The sequence below is a fragment of the Cajanus cajan genome, chromosome 2 (assembly GCF_000230855.2).
Source record: "Cajanus cajan strain Asha chromosome 2, NIPB_CcT2T_4, whole genome shotgun sequence".
NCBI lineage: Eukaryota > Viridiplantae > Streptophyta > Magnoliopsida > Fabales > Fabaceae > Cajanus > Cajanus cajan.
Genome location: NC_138518.1, coordinates 56,956,810 through 56,983,413, shown reverse-complemented (window position 1 = coordinate 56,983,413; position 26,604 = coordinate 56,956,810). Strand labels below are relative to the sequence as shown.

The window sequence follows — 26,604 nt, the reverse complement described above, 5'->3', positions numbered from 1 at the left end:
ATTAATCTACTTGTTCTAATTTTAATTTTTTTAAAGGTTCCATTTTTTTATTATTGAATAACATCTTAATTAACCTAGACATTATTGTGGCTTAGTTCTAATTTCTATCGGAACCATCTAGGTTGACCAACGATTTTATTGCCTCACCTATGAGACTTACTACCAGGACCATTGTACCGATTGACCAACATTAGAGCTTAGCTCCTCACCACATATGAGATTTATGGCTCATTAACAAGTTAACCAACAAGAAACAATACTTCGAAAAGATATAAAATTATAATAGTTTAAAATAAAAATCATACAACACATAACAATAAAAATTTCTATAAGAAACTAGTCAAAATTAAGATAATGCAAATTATAATACGAAGATATATTTCTCTAATAAAATTTAAATCGTTTGGCTATCCAAAATATACATAATAATGTGAAATAAAGGATATTGATAAAAAATTAATTAAAAGAGAAATTTATTTTTGTATATATATATATCAAGTTAAATTTAGATTATGAAAATATATCAAGTTAGTCTTTAAAATTAAAAAATTTCAAATAAATTTTAAAATTTTCAATTATTTTATTTGTATTTTTGAATTTAACTATTTATCATTATTCTAACACACGCGCATATATATATATATATATATATATATATATATATATATATAGGGGAATGCTAATGTACTCCCACCTATTTTTTAGTAGGAGTATGTTAGTAACCTACACCAATTTTTTAGGACAAAAAAATCAATCATTTATTTTGATTTGGTTAATTCGTACAAAAGATATTATAATAATTTAATTTAATTTTAAATAAAAATAAAAATATTTTTTCTCTCTTATTAATTTCATTCTCCAAATCATTTCATTTAAAATTAAATTAAATTACTATAATATCCTTTGTACGAATTAACCAAATCAAAATAAATGAGTGATTTTTTTGTCCTAAAAAATTGGTGTAGGTTGCTAACATATTCCCACTAAAAAATAGATGGGAGTACATTAGCATTCCACATATATATATATATATATATATATATATATATAATTTTGAACTAATATAATACTTTAAGAGACTTATTTAATTTTTTTTTAATTTGAAGGATTAATATAATGATATTATACACTTTCTGATATTAAAATAATAATATACTTGTTAACATGTTTTTAAAATTTTAAATAATTTGAATAAAATCCTATATTTAAACATCAATACTACTTTTACACTATGAAAATGAAAAGGAAAAAAAAATGTTAAAAGGTTATAAATTATAAACTACTTCAATTAATTTATTAAAATAAATTTTATATTCATAAAATAATCTCTTATTTTATATAAGTTTATGTTGATCAAATTAATTTATAAAATAATTAAAATACTTATAAGTTTTTTTTAGATATTTTGACAAACTTACTTTATATAAAAAGAAAAATATTAATAATATACTTTCTAAAAATATTTCTTTTACAAATATTTTTAATTGGTTATGTTTTAAAATTATAAGTAAAATATGTTTGAATATAAATTTAGAAGAGTTTTCAAATTTTTTATTAAATAGAAAAGGAGACAATTATTTAGTTGTTTGATTTGGTAAAAAAAAGGAAAAAAAGTGAGAGAAAAAAAGAAATATATATAAAAAGGACACAAATATCTTTAAGTAAAAAATATATAAAACAAAAGATTAAGATAAGTATTAATAAATAAAATCAATAAAATTTAAAATAAATTTTAACATCAATTTTAAAATTTTAAAATTCTGTATTTCATTCCTTAAAATAAAATAATAACCTTTATAAAATAATAAATTTTTTTATTAGATAAAATTGTAATTTTTTTTAGTAATGAAAAATAACAAACCAAAAGAAAGAAAAGCATATCTATTGGAAACATCCAACTTTAGGAAGGTAAGTTTATAATTTTATCACATTCATCTTTTTATGTTTATTTTCTTTTCAAAATGAAAGGAATTTTTTTTTATTTTTATATTTTATTGTGGACTCCATATTCAATTTTTCTTTCCTCTCTAGCTTTCTTTTATACCCAACAAGGCAAAAACTTTCAATAACCGTGTTTTCCTTCTTCTCCCATCCTTTTCTTCATCTTTCAATTCAAACCAAACAATAGTTAAATATTATGATACTATTGTTAAATATATTTTTAAAAAATATAAAAAAATATAATCAGTCAAAATAAAAATGAAAAAATAAAAATAAAAAAAAAGGCGCGTGGGGTTCACGCGACATAAGAGAGACGAAGTTCAGGTGAAAAGTAGAAAGATAAAAAAGAAGGAAAATGACGTAACATCCGGGCAGCAGGTAAAGCGACACGCAGGACCGTCCGGGCAGCGGGCAGCAGCACTAGGCGCCGTTTTCAGAGTTCAGACCCTTAAAACGAAAGAAAGAGCCATCATCATTAATTATTAGGTACAACCCCAACCACCCGAGCCTCAGCTTCGGAAGTTCGGCGCCCAGCCTCGGACCCGAGCCTCCGGAAAGAGTCCTCGAAAACCCAACCAAAGAGAGCGAAACAAAGGCGTGAGAGAGAGAAAAACAGAGCGCACTTCTAGAGAGAGAAACACCAGGCCCAAATAACAAGTAAAAAATAAAAAATAACAGAACCGATTCTAGAGAGAGAAACCGAGGTGGATTTCTAGAGAGAGAAAGCGAGGTCGCGCGATGGTTCAGATCGCCAGGAGGAAGAAGGGGCGGCCGTCGAAGGCCGATCTGGCGCGCCGCTCCGGCGAGTCTCCGGCAGACGCCTCCGCCGCCGCCTCATCGACGCCCGATCTCCGGCGAAGCATCCGGCGCCGGAACGTGAGGTACAACATAATCGATTACGACGACGATTACATCGACGACGAGGAGGACGAGAGGAGGCGCGAGAAGAAGAAGCTCAAGCTCATGGCGAAGCTGAACCAGGGCGAAGAAGAAGAAGAGGAAGAGCGAGAAGAAGATAACGAGGCGGCGCGGAACCGCACTCGCGCCGAGTCGCGTGAGAAGCACGCACCGCAGGAAGAAGACGACGACGAAAACGAACAAGAGGAAGAGAACGAAGACGCCGAAGAAGTGCACGGAGAAGACGAAGAGGACGTGGTAATGCATTCCGCAAAAGCACAGTGTGTGTGTGTGAGGTTTGAAATTGCAATTGCGATTTCGTAGCGATCTTTAATATTGTGAGAAATTGCGGAGAAATTTGGGCGATGCTACCGAGTTAGGGTTGTGGTGACTTCAAAATCTTTGACCACACCCTGAAATCGTGGTTGAGGACCGTTTTTTAAAACCCTGTGTGTTAGTGTCAACGAGATTCTTCGTTGGTGTAATAATCGATTGGTCCATAAACATTCTCTCTCTATTTTCTCTCTCTAGATTTATCTACGTCGGGATCTAGAGAGAGATTAACTAACTAACAAGTCAACTGTCATAAACTACCACACACAGAATCTGATCTCTCTCCTCCTCTCTCTATATAGCTGTCTCTGTCTGTATTGATTGTGTCTCTATCGCACTCTCTATTATATATATAAGTGATAAGTGATGAGTGAAGTATTTGGCCTTTGGACGCTATTAATTGTGTATGCGTGTTTGTTTCTAATGATGACAGGCAAAGGGCAGAAAAGTGGAATCGAAAGGGCTCCACTCTGTTTCTGTTTCAGGTTCGTTTGATTTTAATTGGGGTACTTGTTGTGGTTGTGGGTGTAAAGTTTAGTTTTTTTATATATGGATATTTTGAAAAGAAAAAGGTGATGACTGCTGAAAGGGTACTAATGGTTTTGTTTCTGCGTCGTCCTTTGTGTGTTTTTATCAATCTGCTTTTTTATGTGTTTGGTTTTTTTTTACTGTTACTCTGTTAGGAACTCCGGTGATTCTTCAATCTGGGATTCCGTTGCCTGATAAGAGGACTCTGGAATTGATACTGGACAAGCTTCAGAAGTATGTGTTATCGTTTCCCAATTTTCAGTGTTTTTGGGGGTTTGGTGGTTAACTGTTTATGGTGATGAATGATTGCATGGGGTGCATGTTTTGGGTACTATATGTTTTCTGACCTGGGACAATTGTGGGTCTGGATGATGGCAGGAAGGACACTTATGGTGTGTTTGCAGAGCCTGTTGATCCTGAAGAGGTGTGTCAAATTTTCTTCCTGTGAGTTGGTAATCTTGCTTTTGGGAGACACCCCTGAGTTGGAAGCTCAAATTCTGTTTTGACATGCAGCTTCCTGATTATCACGATGTTATCGATCATCCCATGGACTTTTCCACCGTGAGGAAGAAGTTGGCAAATGGATCTTATACTACCTTAGAACAATTTGAGGTGTGCAAACTTGTCTCAGCTGGTTATGATTGGAGGAGTTCTATTTTTTGTTTGAGATTTTTTGTCTCAAATTTAGGCATAACATAACTTGTTTCATTTTCTTTAATCGATTCTGCAAGGATGACTGTTGTCAATGTTGTATAGACTATCAGCGAAATGTGTGGGTTAACAAGAGTCAACCACATGTATTTAGTACTTAGCATGTAAAGAAAACATTTGGAATGGCTAATTTCTTGATTTATTCAGCATATTAAATGTGAAGTCTGTCAGGATTTTGCTAATACATGTTGAAAATGACATGCTACACAGTAGTTGTTTGTGTGCTTTCGAGGTGTTTTCATGGGTAATATTTATAAGAGTATAAGATATTTAGTGTTTATATGATTATGTTTTTTTTTTTTTCATAAGATACATGTCTGTCAATATGCTGAGTAATTGGATTCAGGCTATAGGATGTGTAAGTAACTATAAAGGATCTACATTAACCTAGAAGGTGGAAGAAAATATTTTCATTGTGTTTGATTGTTACCTGCTTGATTGGCATTGAATTTTGATAGTCCAAGCGTCTAACATTCTAACTCGGTGTTAATATTACAGTTTAGCACTTAGGAATGTGAAACTTTTAAACATTTTATCCTCGTTGATTGATACAAAACACTTCATGTTGGACTTTTAAGCTATCTTATGAGCATGAGTTCCCTAGACCTTTTCTTGCAAAAAAAAAAAATGTTTAATATTGTGAATGACACTATTTTTGTCTAAATTATTGATTTCTCTGTCTATTGCCTCCCATTCAGATATCAATTGTCACAAGTCTAAAAACGCAACTGCTGTTTTGCATATAGTTTCTGTTTCTGGCTCTCCGTTCTTCATGGGCAGGTGCTAATGGAAGGATATGATAGACTAGATCCGTAGGAAATCTTGATTTTCTAGGAAAACAGGGGCAGTATCTAGATTTACTAAAAAATGTAGTTGAAGATTTCCCCGAGAAAAAGCAATTCTTGCTTCATGAAGTTCTATAATTTATATTCAGAAAGGTGGAATTTTTTTTATAATTTGTTTCTCTCTGACTAGTGTGGGTTTCCTTTGTACTGATAATACGTAGAAGCTTTTTAAACAATTGCAATTATGATGAATGATATTGAAGATATGTGAGAATGAACATGCTTCTCTACTGATAGATTCCTCTATTACATTAAATTCCAGAATATTGTATTCTATCTATCGTTTTAACTGTGCATTAATCATGTCTTCCTAATTGGGTAAAAATTGGAAGACAAGATTTTACTATAATTTTATTACACGGAATTGTGATTGGAATTGTTGAATGCAGAGTGATGTATTTTTGATTTGTTCAAATGCAATGCAATACAATGCACCAGAGACAATATACCACAAACAGGTATAAAGTTCAATGCTTTCCTGAGTTCCCCTCCCATCGAATGTGACATCAATAATTGTTTTATTGTGCTCATTGTGTGACCCCTATATTTGTCACAGGCACGATCAATACAAGAACTTGGAAGGAAGAAGTTTGAGAAGTTAAGGCTTGGCTTTGAACGCTCTCAGATGGAGCTGAAATCAGAACCGAAAGCAGGATCTAGTTACTTGGTTAAGAAGCAACCAAAGAAGCCACTGGCACGTGCCTCACAGGAGCCTGTTGGCTCTGATTTCTCCTCAGGGGCAACTCTTGCTACTGTTGCAGACTTACAGCCAACTTCCTATCCAATGCAAGTTGGTAGATGTGAGAGGCCTGGCAATATTGGAGGTATTTTGGAGGCAAATGCTTTCTGGATTGATGCAAATCAAGAGAAATCTGAAGATGTTTTGTCAGGTATCTCAGTAATGAGATCGTGCTATAATCTTTCTTCCCTGTAAAATTTGCACTCATTATTCACTTCTATGCATACTTTTAAAGGAGGTTACTTGTGTCAAAATCTAGGTATTCCATTGTGTTACTTTATTGTTTCAGGGAAAGGTCTTGTCTCTAAGTGGGGAAGGAAGTCCTTTGGGCTTGATGAAAGTCGTCGAGCATCTTATAATATATCCAATCAACCATTTGCTAGATCAGATTCAATATTTATGACCTTTGATAGTGAAATGAAGCAGCTGGTTGCTGTATGTATCTAAAGGAATGAATACTTTTTCTTGAATAGCTGGCTTCCTTTTACTCATTGTTAAAAACATCACAACTTGTAATTTTCGGGTGCAGGTTGGAATCCATGCAGAATATTCCTATGCTAGGAGTTTGGCTCGTTTTAGTGCTTCTCTAGGACCTATTGCTTGGAAAATTGCTTCCCACAGGATTCAGCAGGCACTGCCAGCTGGCTGTAAATTTGGTCGTGGTTGGGTTGGAGAGTATGAACCGCTCCCAACCCCAATATTAATGGTTAATGATCGGGTCCAAAAAGAAACTAGTTTGGTTATGAAGTTGCAATCCACTACTGAATTACCAAAGGGTGACAAAAATTGTAAGAATGTGGAACCCAGCATTGAACATCCTGTTAACAGACAGGTGCTTGAGGTAACACATCCTTCGGTGCCTGATTCCCAAGGAAAACCCTTCTTTGGTTCTGCTGGAGTAAGGCTCAGTGAACCGGTCAACATCCTAAATCAGGAGCAGAACGTCCAATCCAGGAAATTGGGCAAGTCTGAGAATAAGGGTTTGAAACAAGTGGAGTTGAATTCTTTACCCTCCAGTAATCAGAATAACAATGGTCTGGTTGCGAAGTTTACAAGTAATGCTCCTGTAGCAGAATCTAAGCTCAGAGACGTGATGCCAAGGAGCATGAATGCTTTCAAGCAGCCAGATGCTAATGGAGTTGTTAGTGGAGAGTTTCCTAATAATGGAAAAGTCACGAATGCAAGTTTGAAGAGACAGGTGACTGGTCCATCACCTGAAAGTACATCAAACCAATCAAACAGAGCAGCACCTGTTGTTGTCCATGGGCAGGAGCAGAGTCTTAGTGACCCAGTTCAGTTGATGAGAATGTTTGCTGAAAGGGCTCAAAAGCAACAAACTTCTTCCAATCATTCCCTTGTTGATACTCCGCCAGTGACACTATCAGGTCCATCTGGACAGAAAGATGACTCGGGCAATGCTGCAGCTGCAGCTGCCCGTGCATGGATGTCTGTTGGGGCAGGAGGGTTTAAACAAGGACCTGACAATTCTAGTTCTCCCCAAAATCAGATATCTGTAGATTCTTTATATAACTCAACAAGAGAGTTCCATCAACATATTTCAAGAATTCGGGGAGAGTTTCCCTCGGGTGGAATGCCTTTGCAACCATTTCAAGCACTTGCTTCTCAACCTATTCACACAGGCGCTGTTTCAGAGTTTTCCAACCGGCCTATGGTGTTCCCTCAATTCACATCTTCTGACCAGTCTAGATTTCAAATGCAGTCCCCATGGCGAGGTTTTAGTCCTCGTAGCCAGTCAAGGCAGAAACAGGAAACCCTTCCACCTGACTTGAATATTGGTTTTCAATCTCCAGGGTCACCTGCAAAACAATCTTCTGGTGTCCTTGTTGACTCACAGCAACCAGACCTAGCTTTGCAACTATGATGAGGTATTGTTGTCTTTGATGGATGTTTCCACATGAATTGGACTGGTCATGGAATGTGCAGTTCCTGTTGTTGGATGTTGAATTTTGATCCTTGAAGGCTTGCATAATAAATGTGAAAATGCTAAATATTGGAATTTAGCACAAGGTAGTCCCGAGTCAAAATGAGTTTGATAGTGCAGGAGAATTTGGTGGATTAAACAGAAATAACGTGACGACTTACCATCATTTCCTGATGAGGATTACTGAATCCATGGACCATGTCTCTATTAACTTAGGGTTGAAGCTGTAGAAAAAGTCTGCATGTTGATTGATTTTATCGGTAGCAGGCAAAATATTTTGCTGATGCCTTGTATGTATATTGTTTACAAATTGATTAAATGTGGTTGGCTAGATATTTCGGTCCTTTGATGACTACTTATGTATCGAATTGGTGGTAGGGTATTACTTCTTAATTATGCAATTATTTTGTACATGAGATTTACGTGTTACTAATGGAAAACCATTGCTTGCTTCTTTTTCTTAAATAATATTGGGTTGCTCCATTAAGCAAATTCTAGTTGGATGCCGCTCTACCGTTCCAATTCTGACTTGAAGCCATGCCAGCATTTATTCAGTGTTACTTCTGTTTTTTAAAAACTTACAGAGACAACCTTGACATGATATGAGGATGGCATGATTATGATTTTCTATAGGTTAAAGGGCAGATAAAAGTTGGTTTACTTTGTTGACCCTGCATTCCTATAAAGCAGAGACTTCTTGTCCTCGATAAGGTAATCTGATAAGGTGTTTTTTTTTTTGAAGTTTAGCAAAATGTATTATTGAGCCATATAAATTTTCCATATGGCACCCATAAAGTATTCTTTTCCCCCAGTCTTAATCACCTGTACACAAACATGAGGATGCAGTAATGGAAAGAGAAAACTGTTCCTTTCTCATCTCCCCTTTCCAGATAGGCTGAAGCAACTATAAATTTAAAAGGCTTCAAGGCACTTGATGGCAGCTATCAACTACAAATTTGGACACTCTTTGGACATGCAAAATTACTTCAGCTTTGCAGCTTTCTGTTGGATTTAGATCCCATTCCTTTGTGTTTCTTCCGAGTTCCGATCCGTCAGAGAACAAGCTATCACCATCTCAGTAATGACAAAACATGAAAGTTTATACCAAGATGAGGAATATGCTTAGTGACTATTTATTGCATGCCTTCTGGTTAATGGTAAAAAAGTTTAAGCCACATTTAAGACATTTGTAATATAGTTTTTTTATTTTTATTTTTTGTGGTCATGGGGGTTGGATGGTGGCAAATAGCATATGCCAATTAATGGTAAAAAAGGGAGAAATTGAACTTGTAAGGCACAATTTTAGTTGCCGACAAAACATGTGAGACTGGCATAGTTGCATGAAGCCTAGTATTGAGGCAACTCTTTCGAAACTTGCTGAGCCAAATTGACACTTTGCCAGGGTGAGGACCACGAGATCTTGAAATTATCGGATGCTCCTATAGCATATATGCACATTGTCTCCAACCAGTGGAATCAATGCTACGTGAACAAAATTAGGCAAAAAGTTTTTTCATCTTATTTTTTGAGTTTTAATTTGATCCTTTGAAATAATATTGTTAGAATTATACAGTTTGTTAATAAATTAAGTGTAACCAACTAACTCAACTAAATTTCATAATTTTTATATATTAGTTAAAAGGATCTATGTATAAGACGAAGTGGTATTTCATGAAAGTATTGGAAATCCTTATTAGTTTTCCAAAGAGAGAGAGGTCTTAAATGGTTATAAAAAAAATTGTAAAATAGATTCCATAAGTATATATTATAACTATAATTTATCAACTATTAAAATTCATTTAAGTTTCAAAATTTATTATTCCAATTTCGTATTCTTAATAGAATAATGTTATTTAAGCAATAACTTTTTAAACAATTTTTGACCACACATTTTCTTTATTACCTTTTGTTTTTTCCTCCTCCCTATCTCTTTCTATTAAGTTACGTATCCATCAAATATTTTTATTTCTCCTCTTCCATTCTGTTTCCCTTTATTTAATTGGTTATCAAGATTTTGATATATAAATAGAGTTAATCATCTATACACTGTCAGTGTAAAGTTTTTTTTATACTGGCAACCAATCATATTTTTTAATAGTAACATATCAATTGCTTATTTAATGAAATAATAATAAAATAAATAACTTTAAAAGATATGATTGATTGTCAGTATAAAATTTTTTACACAAGTAGTGTAGGGATGATTAACTCATATAAATAACCCTACAATTGTCAATATGTATGCTACACTTTTGGTGCAACCTTATTACTGATTATATTACTTTTTCGAATTTTCATTTTATTTAATTTAATTTGATTCTTCTATTCTAAATTTTTTTAAGTAATTTCTCTCTCTCTCTAATTAAAACTAACAACGTTAACTTTTTTTATGTGATATTAAAAAAATGACATGGATTATTACGTGAATAAAAAGTAACATCATTATTCTCAATTGAATAGAAAAAACTACATCATACTAGTTTAAAAAATTAAGAGATAAAACTGAACTTTTTAATAAATAAGAAGTCAAACTAAATAAATTGAGATAACAAAAGAGTTCTTTAGTAACTTTTTTATCACTATTTTTCTAATTTTATTAGATAGTTAAGCGCGGTTAAGAATTTATGATTTCAATCAATCTCTACATAATATGTATTTGACCTTTTCAATTTAAAAAAAGTATATTTAACCTTTTCAATTTAAAAAATTAATAAAATTTAATTATATGTCATATAAAAATTCATGAAAGATAATGTGGTTGAAGGTTTAAAGTATCCATGGCGATTCTCTCACCATATCATTTATATATTCTAAATATATGTTTTCATATTCCTAGGGGATCAATCTGACTAAAGAATTATTTTATGGATAAAAGTCATCAAAGGAAGAAAGAAAGTAGTAGGCACACTATACCCAAAACAAAATTTTATTTTGCAAGAAACATTTGGCCAGCATCAAATATCCACCCACAACCTTTCTCATTTGTGCCCTACACAAACATGAGAATTCTAAGTGCCCATGGAGACAAGTGGAATAAAAAAGTTCTTTCTCCAATCTCTTAAAGACATCACCACAATACCAATAGCAACTTGCACAAAATCAAACATACATGGGACATGGTTCTAACTCTCATAGCATCATCTTTTGCTATTGCTTGCTCTTGGATTTTTTGGCTTGGTACTTCTTCCTATCTCTTAGCATACAAACATCACCATGGCATATAAACTCTTTGGACTCAGAGACACAGCAACAGCTAAAGAAAGACAAAGCCATGGATTGGTCAAAGCTTGAAGCCACAAGAAAGAAAATTAACAAAGTGGCTTGCTTATTTGCAATTCTTATGCTATATATATAATATATGATATATGATACATGATATGAACACACGTACATTTTTATCATGTAGTGGAGGACAAGTAGCATATGGAAAGCATTAAAATAATGGTCAAAGATTGCACAATCTGTCAGTTTCAGCAATCAAATTAAAACACGTCTTGATTTGTTGACAACTTGTCAAGGACAAGAGTAGTTGCCACGAAACACGTTGGAGTGGTATAGAAATGTTTGCAACTCAATTTTTAAGATGAAGTTCTTACTTGATTTTATTTTTATTTTATATATCTATATAATGTTATGAACCATCATCTTTAATAATAATAATAATAATTTTTTTAACTGAGTATAGTGAGATTTTTCTTTCTAATATCTTAGAGATTCAAACTTGAAATCTTAATTAAAATAATTAAGTTTTGTATTATTTAAATTAACGATTCATTGATAGATTTGGAGTATTTTGATGTGTTGATATTTTTGTTTTATTTTATCATGATTAAAATTTTATTTTTGTACATATTTTATATTAACATTCAATATAAATTTTATAAAAACAAATTATTGAAATAAAATTTTAATTTTAATGAAAATAATATTAAAAATTACATTTAAATTTTTTCTTGTCTTATTATTAAATGAAATTTCACTGAATCTTATTAAATGTGCACACCTGAGTTTTATCTGGTGAATTTTATTATTAAATTAATAAATTATATATGAGACTTTTTCGTTGCAGAGAATATGTTATAAAAGGCAACTAAAGAATGTTTGGCCGATACTGCTCCTCAACTAATCATACGGAGAATTATACCTTTGTGAATAAGAATGAGAATATTATGGTATAAGTAAGGTATTATTTATTACTATATTTATATTTAAAAAACATTCATATTCAATCTCATGTTTGTATGGATACTAACTTTAATCTTCGTTTCTTTATCCACTAGCCCCTATATACCTACTTTACTTCAGTGCAGAATCGTGACAAAAAATTCTGAAACCTTAAGCAGATTTATATTCAAAATTTAATTTAATTTACAAATCTCATTTTATGTTTTAGCAACTATATAATTATAAACTATAGTATATATAGTATGTGACCCTCTCTATACCCCTCTAACTAATATTCACCAATGATAATAATACTATTTTTTTTTATTTTATAATAAAAGTACGTCAATTATAAACAAAGAGAAAACAGTTATATAGAAACCCCTTGATGTTGAGGATTCACATTCGAAAAATTCATTACAAACTAGCCACTAAGATGTCTTAGCTAAGCTAAAAGAAGAAACATAAGTCTACAATAAAAGAAAGACTCAGCTCTCCAAAAGGCCATACAAATTATAAAATAAAGCTAACAATAAATCCTAAAAAAAAAAGAGAAAAATAAGAAAATAAGTCAAACACACAATTATAGTATGAAAAATGTAGACACATATAATTATCATACAACAAATGTGTTAACTCGAATAATTCTAAATGCAAATGGTGTTATTCAAAAGATTATGAGTCTTTTAAAGACTTATAAGTAGTTTAGGAGGATATGTCGATGACAAACACTCAAACACTCTCAACTAGAAGGAAGATATCAAAGAAAGATGATGTTATTGATAAAAGGCTTCTGGAAGGGTCCTAATCATTAGATCGTTAGAGCGATAACGATGTTACATAAGATATACCTCATATACACAACGAGCAAAATTAGGACTTCCAACCCTACATGTCTTCGAGATCATGAATTTTCAAGATCACAAGAGGGATCTTCCCTGACATTGTATTCTATACCAATACCTTATTAAAAAAACACTTTATGCATAATGCATGTTGCACACAAGACTCAATGGAGACTCAAATTCACATACTCATCACATATTCACAATATCTATTTATGATTTCATCATAATTAGACTTGCATGTCCAAACTTTCAACATAGCTAAGCCTTCAACTTAGACTTCGCATCAAGTATTGTAAGAATCACTTAAGACACAATGTAACTCACAAAATAACTCTTATATGATATAATTAATATATTTTCACAAAACCCCCTTCTTAATTTTATAAAACATGTTTAATTAATTACAATAAGATCTTATTATCTTTAGAAAAAACTTGTGGTGTTACGAAGTTCGCATTTAAATTTTCATGACTTGCACTTTTAAAATAATATATATATATATATATATATATATATATATAATACAAATTCATCCTATTTATTTTTAACATAATTAATATCAAATAAGAGTTAAATAATTTTAATTTAAAAATTACATTTAGTAATAGCAATAATTATAAGTATATATGGTAAATAATATATATATTTTTTAAATGTATTCATTTGTAAAATAATACAATTTTTTAATATAGTTAAATATTTTAAGTGTAGTATGAACTATTTTTGAAATTTAAATGATATACATCGAAACAAAACTCTTTACACACACAATCCTATTCATTAATATTATATATAGAGAGAGAGGTAGAGAGAGAGGATACACGTATTTTGAAAGTAAGTCATTGGTAGACTAACTTTACTTAATAACTCATATTATACATCAAATTTTAATTATTCAATTGTTAAATTAAATTTTTTTTACATAGATCAAGTTTATAAATTGTTAAAAAATTTAAAAATTATTTAATACTTTATTTAATTAAATCAAATTGATGAATAATCATAAATGTTAAAAACTTTTAATTCAACAGTTGAATCATTAAAATTTGATGTAAAACATGAATTGTTATTGAAGTATGTTTATTAAGACTTACTCTTAAAGTAAGTAAATATCTTCTCATTTATATATTGGTACAATGGGGGAGCTAAACGCCCAAACTAAAAACCACGAAAAAAAGAAACCGTTGAAATATTAGCCAAAAGCGATATCTATTTGAGACCAAACTGAGAAAGATTTATGAGTTCTTTATCAAAGTTAGATCATGCTTAGCAAAACCATCTGCAACCTGCTAATTTGCCTCCCAAAAAATATGGGAGCATGATATCCCTAGTAGCTAATCCACCATCCTTTTAATCATACTGATAAGTCCATAAAGAGGATGACCTTTGTGATATCTTTCATTGAGGAAACTGAACATAGAGTTAGATTCTACCAGAATATTTCCTTGAATACTCTTGTTACTAAAGAGCTTAAGCTCGTGGTAGATACCCATTATTTTGTTTATACCACCAAACACGAACCAAGTTTGTGCAAGAAACCACAATAAAAAATGCACCAAAGTTATTCCTGATAACTTTTCTACAAGTGGCACTAGTCCCAACCACTACTCAACTGTATTCAATTTATAGTGACTCATAGGAGGTATAAACCATCTAAAGAAAGTTCTACCTTGACCATATGAAGTAGGGCGAATGATAGATCCTGTACCAAAACTAGAATTAGAAATCTCAATTGCACATGCCTTTATTTCCTTTACTAGATGGTTAGGATTATTTTATATGTCATTGAAAACTAACCTATTGCTCATGTGCTAAATGGAATCAAGTGTAGTTGCAAAATAAATACTCCAATTGTTCAAGAACCTTGTCCCGTGTTGAAGGTTATTGAGTATCCACTAAGTTAACAAAGATATTCTCATGGAAGTGACCCCCCTTGTGATTATGTACTAGACGTCTTTGGCCCTTACAAAGTCATGTAATGCATGCAAAACGTGTTCATATGCAAGGTGACAAATAGTGTATACACCTTTAGAAGCTACACTATGCCTTACTCTACAATCATCGATCATAAGACTATTGTGCATAACCCTCCATAGGAATGTCCAAATTCTCTCAAGCCTATGGCATCTCCAAATGGCATTAAAGAGAATAGTAGAAAAGGACAAAGAACGGCCACACAAGTAATCATATGTAGATTTAAAAGCAACCATGAATTGACTTATTCCATTCAATCTAATTTGCATCAACAATCATAGTCAGTGTAACCTAACTCTAGATAATCTGCCAAATATGTTGAGGAATTATATCTAATAGGTGATCAATATCCCATTTATCATGTTGGTCTACATAGTCTTCCACTGATTTACCCAACTTGCTAATATGAATAGAACCCTTGATCCATGAATAATGGACCTAACATTTTCTATCAAGCGATCAAACCAAAAACTAGTAGCAACTTCATTCCTAATTCTCCAAACAAGATTCGTTGTGGTGAACTTCCAAGCATCAACTAGCCCTCTCTAGAAGTTAGAAGCATTGCTCTCTTCTTAACACAAGGGATAATATTATCACTATAATTGTATTTTGCTTTAATAACCTGCACCCAAAGTTTTCTACACTCATTAACTAAGTTTCATAATTTTTCATCATAAATATGGAATTAATATGCCTTTCACTTCTAAGTTCGAGACCTTCTTTAAATTTTGGTTTAAACACCATTGACCACACAATAACATGGGTTCTTCTTTGGCCATCACTTTCTTCCCAAAGGAAGTTTCTAGATTTCTTATCAATATTTTTACATTGTTAGTGAGGTAAGTGCACTATTTACATCACATATGCGGGTTGTGATGCCAGTACAAACTTTGTCAACATATCCTTGAGAAGAAGACCCTAATTTTTTCTTGGCTCATCTTCTAACTTGAGCTTTGGTAGAACAAGTTCAAGCAAGACTGAATGACCTGTACTTGGTCCATTGAATCTGCTATGAAGAGAATGAGGTCATTAGCAAAAGAAATATGGCTTAACAAAGGACCTCCTCTACTCAAACAGATTGATGATACTACCACATCAATGAGATGGAACAAGAATTTCATACATATAAGACAAATAGATATGGGGATATAGGATCACCTTGACGAATTCCATGAGAAGGAGTAGAACCATCCAACACCCTTCATTCCATATCATCCTCATCTTCAAAGTGGTGATACAAGCCCAAATCAAGTCTACAAAGGATAAAGGTAGCCCAATATCTTGGAGTGTATCTTGGATGAAATGCTAGTTGACTCGGTTATAAGACTTCTCCAAGTCAATATTTATGGCCATCCATCCTTTATTTCCTATCTTGGTGCATATAGAATGGATCACCTCTTGTGTGATGACAATATTGTCTCTATTGTGCTAGTGGGGAACGAAGCTACATTAGTTTAGACAAATGTGATCCTTAATAAGTAAGCAAAGTCTATGTGGCAAAACCTTAGTGATCACCTTATAAGAGATGTTGCAAAGGCTAATAGGCCTCATGTGTTTAAGGTGAGTGACATTGTCTACTTTGGGGATGAAAGTAATCAAAGTGTCATTAATACTCTCAATATGTTTTGGAGCTACCTCTATAGCATGGATTAGATTATACAAGGTCGGACCTATAACATCCTATTGTGATTGATAAAATATGGCTTGTAACCCATTTCTAAGGGCCTTAAACCCTTATATGTCTAATAGCCTTAAGAATTAATGTTCCTAATAAGAACTTGCTCCAACTCAGACTAGTGTTCTTTTTGGAGGTTTTCCACTAATAAGTTAGGACCTTGATAGAGTTTTTGTGCAATCCCATGCAATCTCTAAAGTAGTTATTGTTTGGTAAAGAACATATTACTGAATGTGATTTTATTCCAGTCCTTAAAGCCACCTTAAACATGCATAGCCTTCACATTCCAATCATGAGCTATGACCCAATGATCCTGATTAGCTTTAGGAAGTACTCACGGGCCAACTATGCTACTTCAAAATGGAATAAACAACAAAGACTTTTCCAAATACATTCTGATGACAATTTCAAGAGTAGTGGATAATGATTAGACTTTAAAGAATTAAAATGCAAGACATTAACTTTAAGAAATTCAATTCTCCAATTAAGGGAAGCTAGTGTGCGGTAAAGGCATTCAAACAAGTTGCCATGTGAAGGGAGAGCCTTGGAACCCGATATCTATTAGCTACACTTGATGACGAACTCTCTTAATGCCAAGTCTCCTTTTTTGGACAAGCTACCTAAGCCATCTGGACGCTCATGGTCCTTAAGGATCGCATTAAAACCTTTTAGGAGGCTCCAAGAAGTAGGTGATATGTCTCGAGATCCTCTTAAGGTCCATCCATAACCCCACTTTTAACTAGGGATGTAGACTAACATAAACAATAGTCATAAACCAATCTTGGGTACCAAACTCACTATTGTTTTAATTGGAGTATGTTAGTAACCTACTAAAAAATTTTTAAGACAAAATCCATCTACACTTTTCATTCTATTAAAATCATTTAGGGGGTACTATTGTAGTTTGCATTTTATTTTTTACAATATATTATAAAAATCTTGTTTCTCTCTCATAGTTTCCCCTGCTCTCTAAATAGCCGATAACTTTTTTTATTATTTTTTTCCTATTAAAATTGGTATTTTTTGCTTTATGCATTTAACAATTTCATGCTTTACGACTGTAGTTCTCCCTATGTTTTCAAAAGTGTAGGCGTGATAATGTTTTTTTTTCTTTTTTGTAATAAAGCAAAGGCCTTGTGAGGATAATGTCAATTCTTGTGTATAATTGTTGGAATGTGGATTTTGTAATGTGGGGGAAATTGTGCATGCACTAATGTTGTTTGAGAAGATGAAGTTGGAAAGATTGAAGCCAAATGATTTCATATGGAATGCGATTATTGTTGTGTAGTGAGATTAGGGAAGAGGAACAAGGTTTTTTACTTAAATATTTTTAATAATATTTCTTTGCTATGTGTGTGTGCGTGCATGTGTGTGCGTGTGTAATAAAAGAATATCTCAACCAATTATTGAGAATTTTAATCTCCTCTAAGAGATCTATTAACCCTCACAAGGTGATTTTTCGCCTTCTAACAAGGTTTTCTCCATATACACTAATCAAGATTCAAACTTAGAGTCTGTTATTCTCACCTCACACCTAATTTTGTTTTTTATTTTAATTAAATTCCTAATAAACCATGTTCCTCTCACTCCTACTCTTTCCCTCTCATATCCTCTTGCTCGTTTATTTTTCTCCCTTCTTTCAATGATTCTTCCATTAATTTTCTTCTCTTTATTACCTTCTCCCACACCATATCCTTTCATTATTTTCTCTTCATTTTCTGACATGGGCCTTCATTTCTTGTATTTGTGTTTGTCAAACTTAACGTTGCTTCAACTCACTTTGCACACACCATGTTCTTTATTCTTTCATTTTTTTTTCTTTTAGTCAATTAGATGGAAACATGTTTTTATTGTTTTATTTAAAAATAATAAAATGAAAACATGTTCCCATGTTATTATTGAAAAGGTTTTATTACAATCCTCGCTACATACAAGTGTTTATTGTCTCTCTAAACTACAAAAATGTAGCTTTGTCCCAAAGGCTACTTAATCCAAGAAAACTTACTTACACAAAGTGCAAAAAAATACTCACAAGAGTGAACTTATAGTTTGAAGCAATACAACACTTGAGGATAAACAAATATTAAAAATGTGTTTTTGATCATCCAACAAAAAGCTTTTTTACAAAGAAAATGTATATAGAGCGTTAAAGATTTTTTTAGCATTACTTCTTCAAAACTTTATATAAATGATGGTGAGAGATCTGTTAAAAGAGCGAGTTTTCTTCCCATTTTGAAATGCATTAAATGCATGGATATCTTCAGATTACAACAAGGAAAGAGAAATTGACACAATAGTCAAAAGTGATAATTTTGTACCTAAAAGGTATTTTATTTTTGACTCAATAGAAATATGTTTATGTGTTGCTTAATTTTTAGCTTACTTTCCTCAATCCATAGGATGTATTTGATCAAAGTGCTTTGTGGTTGGCAAGACCCATTTTTATCAAGAAAGGAATAGATATTCCAATGATATGTTATGCAAAATAGGATATATTTCAAATCTTTCATGTTTGATACTATGTAGTTGCATTCTTTTCAAATGAAAGTATGTTAATAGATAAGAAGTTACACTTATTGCATAGATACAACTTCTTATCCCAATTATTTTGTAAAAAAAGTTATAGACAATTTTATCTTAAAAATTCGTTGGACACTTGTAGAGAAACATAGTTTATTGGATACTTCAACAACACAAAGTTAAAAAGGTTTTGGATGCTTGTTTGTCCAAAGAACATGTAGTTTCAAATAGAAAATTTTTTTACAAAGCTTTTGTCTCGTAATCTTAATATGTTTAGTTATCATCAAAATACTTTAAGATTTTGATTCTAACACGTTTTTGAGCACATTCTCTCTAATTGGTTAAAATTTATTGAAAATCATGAAAATTGATGGATCTTACACCTTGTTTTATGACCCTTTTTCTTGAATTTTTAGTTCTCAATGATATTTAGTGTGTTAGGAGGAGCGTTTCATAGATTGTGTTGGTAACGCTCCAATTTTTCTTCTTAAGATGATTTTAAGTATTTTAATACATCCACTAAAGGTTGTCTTCCCATGTTCAAAGCACTAAAGGTTTTGATGTGCACTAACCTTTAGTCCTACATTGATTATGTTCCCAAATTGCAAATTCTTGCTAAAACAAACAAATTTGTGTTGTAATTGAATTTAATAAACCATGTCCCACATAGATTGTGTAAAAAAAAATTAAGGAGTTGTTATCTTGTACAAATATGAAAGTTTTTTTTTTACCTGACCCTTTAGTCTCACATCAATTGGTTGCATTCTAAATTGAAGAGCTCTTCCTTTTTTTAATTTTTTTATTATTTTTATAAAACAATTGAATTTTTTAGATGTTTATTACAATGAACCTTAAGTCCCACATTTGTTATTAGACTAACTTGAAAATCTCTTTTTCTTCTTATAGTTTATTAGACACTTCAAGAAAACAAAGATATAAAAGTTTTGGATGCTTTGTCCAAAACATAGTTTTAAAGAGAAAACTCTTTCACAAAACTTTTGTCTCATGATTTTAATGTGTTTAGATATCATCAATGCAATATCCCAAGCGTGGATACTTTAAGACTTTGTTGCAACCCTTTTTTTTACATATTCTTTTTTATTGGTTGAAGTTTATTAAAAACCTAAAATTTTAGTTTTCAATGAATTTTATTGTGTTAAGGGTAGTGTGTCGTAGAGTTTTCACATTGAAAGCACAAGAGATATTGATGTCTAACCTTTAGTCCCACATTGGTTGTGTTCCCAAAATTTAAAGCACTTATCTTTTTATAAAGCAGATGAACTTGTGCTGTAATTAACTTTGATAAATCATGTCTCACATTGATTGTGTAAGTAACAAATTAAAGAGTTGTTATCATGCATATAAATGAATGGTTTTTTCCTTGGACCCTTTTTAGTTTTTTCCTTTTTATTATAAATAGGTTTCATGATGTTATTACTCAAATAGGCTGGTTTTGTTTTTGTTAACTATGAGAAAATGTGTGCTTAAACAAAAACATGTATGCATTAAATTTTAGGAGGTATTTAGCAAAAGAAAACTTAAGAATCATGATTCTTGAAAATAATTAAATTTTGTTTAGTTGATCAAGAGCATGATATTTTTATATAAAACTTTTCTTTTAATTCAAGAGTGTTAGATTTTTTTTTCCTTTTTAGGGAATAATTTTGTGCAAAAGTTGTATAAAAATCAATTCTAGAAAATTATGTATACTAGAAATGTTATTTTAAATAATAAACCAAACATATGAAACTATTCCCAAATTCTCGAAAAACAAATTCTGTGAACTAAATACCTCTTTAGTTTACTCTCAAAAAATAATCATTTTTACTAGCTTTTCAGAAGGAGTTTTTGTAAAATTAAAATAAGTATTTTTCAAAAATTAATTTGAAATATACAAATCAAAATGTGCTCAATTAATCGAGATTGAAGATAAAATAGGAATCTAGATAAAATGGTAAAATGTATTAACATATTGGAAGCTATTGACAGTATTGTAAGAGTTTTTTTATACATGAATATAACATATAATTTTTACAGATTGGTGATAGAAAATTATGGAGAAAATATTTTAACACTTGGAAAAATAATAAAATAATATTTATTTAAAACTAGTCCAAAGTACATATTCAAAATTTTAAAGGTGTAAAATGAAAATATCACAAAGAAATAACAATGATCACTCCTTTAAAAACTAAGATCAATAATTATAGCAAATCATTTATAATAAACTACATTAGTTGTTAATATATTTAAATTATGTTTGTCATAAATTCATGTATCACATAGATATTATAAACAACTATATAGTCGACTTAATGCTAAATTGGAATAGTACATCCGAGGTGATAAATTGTAACTTATGTGCAACATTTGTATACGAAGAAGAAAAAAAAACAAATATTATACGTATTGAATATTACTTGATATATTATAAGTAATTTACTTGCATGACGTGTGTAAAAAGTGTATCTATAATTAACTTTCCAACTCAATTTCATGCCACACCTTAAATGGATCACATTGAACTGTGTTGTGAGTAGACTCATAAGTCACAACGCATGCCACATGATTCACATGGACATTGCCCAAGTGTAGTGTGATGGATTTGCTATTTTGAGAACGAATGTGTTGCCCAAAATTCTGTTCAATATTTCCGCACTGTCCTTTTGTAGCAGAAAAAAACTGAGTTGTTACGACTTTACATAACAGTTAGGACTAAGAGAAACCATTGGCTATGAGAGTTACTCGGAACCGCAAAATTAGCACTCCTAAATTTTAGTCCCTTCAAAAGTCACTGTGAAAACAAAGCACCCTCTCATTTAGTTTCTGCATCTAGATTCTGTTACCACCTTCCAAACCAACCTCCACCACCCTTCACCGTATAGTTTCCGATTTCCCACCGCCAGCCGCCGCCACCACCACCACCATAAATACTTCCTACTTAATTATTACTCTCTTTTCTTTCTCTCTTCTATCTTCTCAACCTCAAACCCTAAACATAACAATTTCCCTTTAATACATAGTAACATTTTTTTTTATTGTATAGTTTATTTCGAACTTAGGAGCTGTATCATATATATAAACACACCCCATTTCATTATATATACTCTTTTTTTTTTCTCGTAATAAGATACATGCATGCATGCATAGATTGATATCTACCTCGTGGACGTAAGTTTGGCCTATGGAGAGAAAATTGAAGGAAGCACATATCAAGAGGGAGAAGTTGAACAAATTTGTTTAGCTTGCTACTTTAGGAAGGAATTTGGAGCTTGATGGAGGGTATGTCAAGCGCAAATGATCATGCAACCAATGGTGAAAGTGGGTTGCTAACAATGTTTGGTGGCAATGGTGGCGGTGGCAGTGACAACGGTGGCGGCGGTGAGGGTGGTGGCAATGCTGAGGAGATGACTCTGAAGAAGGGTCCTTGGACAACCGCTGAGGATGCTATTCTCATAGATTATGTGACAAAGCATGGTGAAGGGAATTGGAATGCATTGCAAAGGAACACAGGGTTGAATAGATGTGGGAAGAGTTGTAGGCTCAGGTGGGCCAATCATTTGAGGCCCAATTTGAAGAAGGGTGCCTTCTCCCCTGAGGAAGAGAAACTCATTGTTGAACTTCATTCACAATTTGGCAACAAATGGGCTCGAATGGCTGCTTTGGTATGCATTTCCCACACAACCAACCACATTTTTGTTTCTATAAATGTAACTAATTAATCAAAAACTCAAGATAAATTATCTTAAAGGTCTAAGACGTTTTTTTTAATCGCTTGCAAATATGGCCAATTTTATTTTTACTCTTTCGAAAAGAAAAAAAAATTGCTAATTTTGATTCTTGTAAAATTTACAAGTTTTTGAAAATGAATTATATGACTTTACTAATAATGTGACATGTATGTTAGAGTGGTTGCTGGTGTAACATATTCAAATATATATCACCTCATTACTTGATTATAGAGATTATATTTTTTAGGATGATGTTTTTTGAACACCCAAATAATGTAACACTTCGTTGATATTCTTAATTTGTATCTATCTTTGTCTTTCTATCGCACATGTTATTAATCATTTATGTCTCATCTCTTCCTATCTTCTTCAAGATGTAGATACACGTTGGGTGTTCAACCATCTTTTTCCTTTTTCTTAATTGCATTTTTTTTTCCTTTACAATGACTTGAAATGTGAATGCACTTACTCTTTTTTTTTTTTTTTCATGGCATATCATGTCATATAATATGATGCATGCTCAAATTTTGTGGCTATCTCTTTCATAACATATGTTGACAAAAGATACACACAAAACATAATTACATCATGCATGTTACAAATTAACATGAGAACTCATTTGTGTTCAGATTTTGAACCCTGGTTTCTTTTGATGTTGTTTTATGACCTAGTTGCCTGGGAGAACCGACAATGAAATCAAGAACTATTGGAACACAAGAATCAAGCGACGCCAAAGGCAAGGTCTCCCTCTCTATTCAGATGACCATGATCACCATCGTTCCACAACACCAACCACTACCCCAATGCTCACCCCAACAGACTTAAACCCTAACAACACTAGCACAAACTATGAGTTTTTCAACCAACACCACCAATACCAACACCAACAACACCCTTTATCTCCAACTACACACCACCATTCCCCTCTAACATCACCCCTCCAACACAGACCCTTCAACTCTTCTTCCCCTCACACATTCTTAGACCGTTCACCTCTTCCACTCTCTTCCTTCACCTTCCAAAGACCAGCACCAATGTTATGCACCCCTCTTCGCTTCAAGCGCTATCGAGCCTCTCCAAATAGCTACAACTTCATCAACCCTTCTTCTTCTTCACTCCCTGATGACTCTCATGTGGCCACCCAATTCCCCCACCTTGATGGATTCAAGTTTCCTACAGTTCAAGGCTTTTCTCAATTTTTTCAACCCTCTTTGTTTGACACCGATCAAGGGGTTTCTTCTTCCTCCTCAGTTTTCCAACCCAAGTTGGAGCTCCCTTCAAACCAGTTCTATAAACCACCCCAAGAGCAAGAGCTTAAGCTTGACCTTGATTTCAATGATCCTTCCTTTCAGAGCAGTAGTGGCTTGTTGGGGGATCTTCTCTTGGAGGCTCAATCACTAGCTTCAGGCCATAACTCGAAGAAACGAGGTTACTTGAGTTTGAATGAGGGAAATGATGTGTTTGATGCATGCCAAAGCTTTGAGGACTTTCCACCCGACTCTCTTTTCTGGTCTTCCACCTCTACTTCGAATTCAGGTTGGTTTCTTGACAAATAGTTAATTAATTATATTATGTTTGAATGCAAATTTAAAAGATCTTTGAGACTTTTTTACCAGAAAAGCTCTTAAAAGTTCTTATTTGTATCTAAACATACTCTCAATTACTTTGTGTATCATCACTTCATTTTGTTTAATTGTTGTTATTTGATTTACTCAAGCTTGTTTACATGATTCACACAAATTGACAAAATTTAGATATTGGCTCTTAATTAAGTAATTTTAGTATTATTCTTCATCAGATATGAAATTTTATTTGGTTTACTCCCTTTAATAACGATGTGAATTAAAGGTTAAAATAAGATATCCAGATGCATAGAATTTCAATGCTGATTAGAAAAGAGTGCTAGATTGAGCATCTAAGAAATTATATCCAAGTTTTGTTCTACTTGTTTTTTGTGTGCGTGTGGGAATGAATCATCTCATGTCCATGACAAGTCATTTCTAAATTTGGTTATGATATCAATTAACAAATATCGAATATGTTTGCATTGATTTTGGCTTTTCGTTTTCTTTCGGTCTCAACAATGCTTTTCTACCTTTTATGTGTTGTGTGATGTCATAAATTGACTTTAATTTGACCTGCTAAGTTTAATTTTAGAACCTGACATTATAAAAAAAATTGTCATATAATGACACACGCCCTATAGTGATACAATACGTATCATTAAAAATTACTTTTACCCACACTATAAATATAATATATATTGGTATATTGTTAAAAAGTGTAGGTATAGACTATAGTGACACACAAAATATATTGTTAAATCTTATTCAAAATCAACATTAAAATTGAATGTAGCTATATGTTAAATAAGTATATATTTACATATATTATACTTATAGTAACACTTTTTGTATATCACTATATGAAATATTTTTTGTAGTGCGAGTCGAAGTATATCCTAAAATTAGAATGAAGTTGGTTGTACTTCTCTATTCTTTATTAGTTAGTATGCTTAAAAAAAACTCGGTTTTCAGCCAATTTTGTTGGATCTTGTTAATCAAGGAATATACCTCGAGTCTTTGCTAGTTGTAACAACAGGTAATTTCTTTTTGCATAATGATTATTAATTTCTCATATGACTTTTCTTAATATTTTCGTTAAAACAAGAATAACAATTTGTATGCTATTTCATTTCGAGTGCACGTTGTGTTCATCATGATCATTCATAGGGTAGAATATATTTTATTAACTGTCTGTTTAGATACAAATTAGAAGTGTTTTTAAAAAAAAATTATTAAAAATAAAGAGTATTTTTGTGTGAAAAAAATTTAAAAAAACATTTCTAATCTTGTATTTAAACAGACTTGAACTACACTACAAATTTTGATAATTTTATCATTGATTACATGATGCAGTACCAAAACTAAAGGACGAAGCACCAGACCTTAGCAAATTCACGAATGAGGACTTGTCATCATTGCTTACAGTAATTCCATCTTCCAATATGCAGGGTCATGAGTGGCACAATAATAATAGTGCCCCAGAAGGGTCCAACGTTCATTCCTCTGGTAGTGGCATGACAGATGACAACTTTGGACTTGATATCAAACCCATAGCTTCGTTGTTTCCTCTCACCAACACCACAAACCATAATGAAAACCAAGGATGCTACTCTTGGGACAATTTACCTGGTCTCTGCTAAGGTTGATCCAGATTGAAATGGCTTGAAAGTTGTGTATACCAAGATAATTTTGGAAGCAATTTATAATGTTAATGAAGTTTCGTGTTTGATGCAAATTATATCTATTGTTGTTTGAAAAAGTAGAGTGGTCATTAATTTTGTCAATATATATAACTTGGGATGTATTTGGTATGAGTTTATACAAATTATTATTACATAGTTAATGATATGTTGGGCTTATACATAAAGTAATTAAATCAAATTAAACCTAAATATAAATCAAATTATATTTAAAAACTAAATATAAATTGGTATGATGCAAAATTAACTTAATTTATACTTTTGTTTTATCATATGTACAACCCCTAGTCGTTTTATATATGATATCAACATAACTTGACATGATAGATAATTAAGTCCTTATACATAATGATAAGATTTGACTTTGGACTAAATGGAAGGAATGTAAAACATCTTTGTTTAATAAAGAAAAAATTATTTTGATAATTTTTATTTGTTTATCATAAAACAGAAAGTTATCAGCTAATCCTCAAAGTATGAAAATTCATTTA

General features: G+C 32.1%; 2 protein-coding genes across 3 annotated transcripts; both read left to right on the top strand.

The window, feature by feature from the left end:
- Nucleotides 1-2,422: 2,422 nt before the first annotated feature.
- LOC109811272 (uncharacterized) lies at nucleotides 2,423-8,404 on the top strand. The gene is made up of 9 exons (XM_020374961.3): nucleotides 2,423-3,096; nucleotides 3,605-3,656; nucleotides 3,855-3,933; nucleotides 4,078-4,123; nucleotides 4,213-4,311; nucleotides 5,645-5,713; nucleotides 5,812-6,145; nucleotides 6,284-6,429; nucleotides 6,524-8,404. The coding sequence occupies exons 1-9, from the start codon at nucleotides 2,680-2,682 to the stop codon at nucleotides 7,874-7,876; spliced, it is 2,595 nt and encodes an 864-aa protein (XP_020230550.2). The 5' UTR covers nucleotides 2,423-2,679; the 3' UTR covers nucleotides 7,877-8,404.
- A 13,521-nt stretch (nucleotides 8,405-21,925) lies between these two features.
- Nucleotides 21,926-26,227, top strand: MYB97 (myb domain protein 97). 2 transcript variants are annotated; one of them, XM_029273949.2, is made up of 3 exons: nucleotides 21,926-22,782; nucleotides 23,520-24,384; nucleotides 25,862-25,997. In XM_029273949.2, exons 1-3 carry the CDS (start codon nucleotides 22,393-22,395, stop codon nucleotides 25,867-25,869), a joined length of 1,263 nt encoding a protein of 420 aa, XP_029129782.1. In that variant the 5' UTR covers nucleotides 21,926-22,392; the 3' UTR covers nucleotides 25,870-25,997. The 2 variants fall into 2 exon arrangements, with proteins under 2 accessions (XP_029129782.1, XP_020230619.2); XM_020375030.3 differs by having other exon boundaries at nucleotides 21,927-22,782; nucleotides 25,767-26,227.
- The last annotated feature ends 377 nt before the right edge of the window (nucleotides 26,228-26,604 follow it).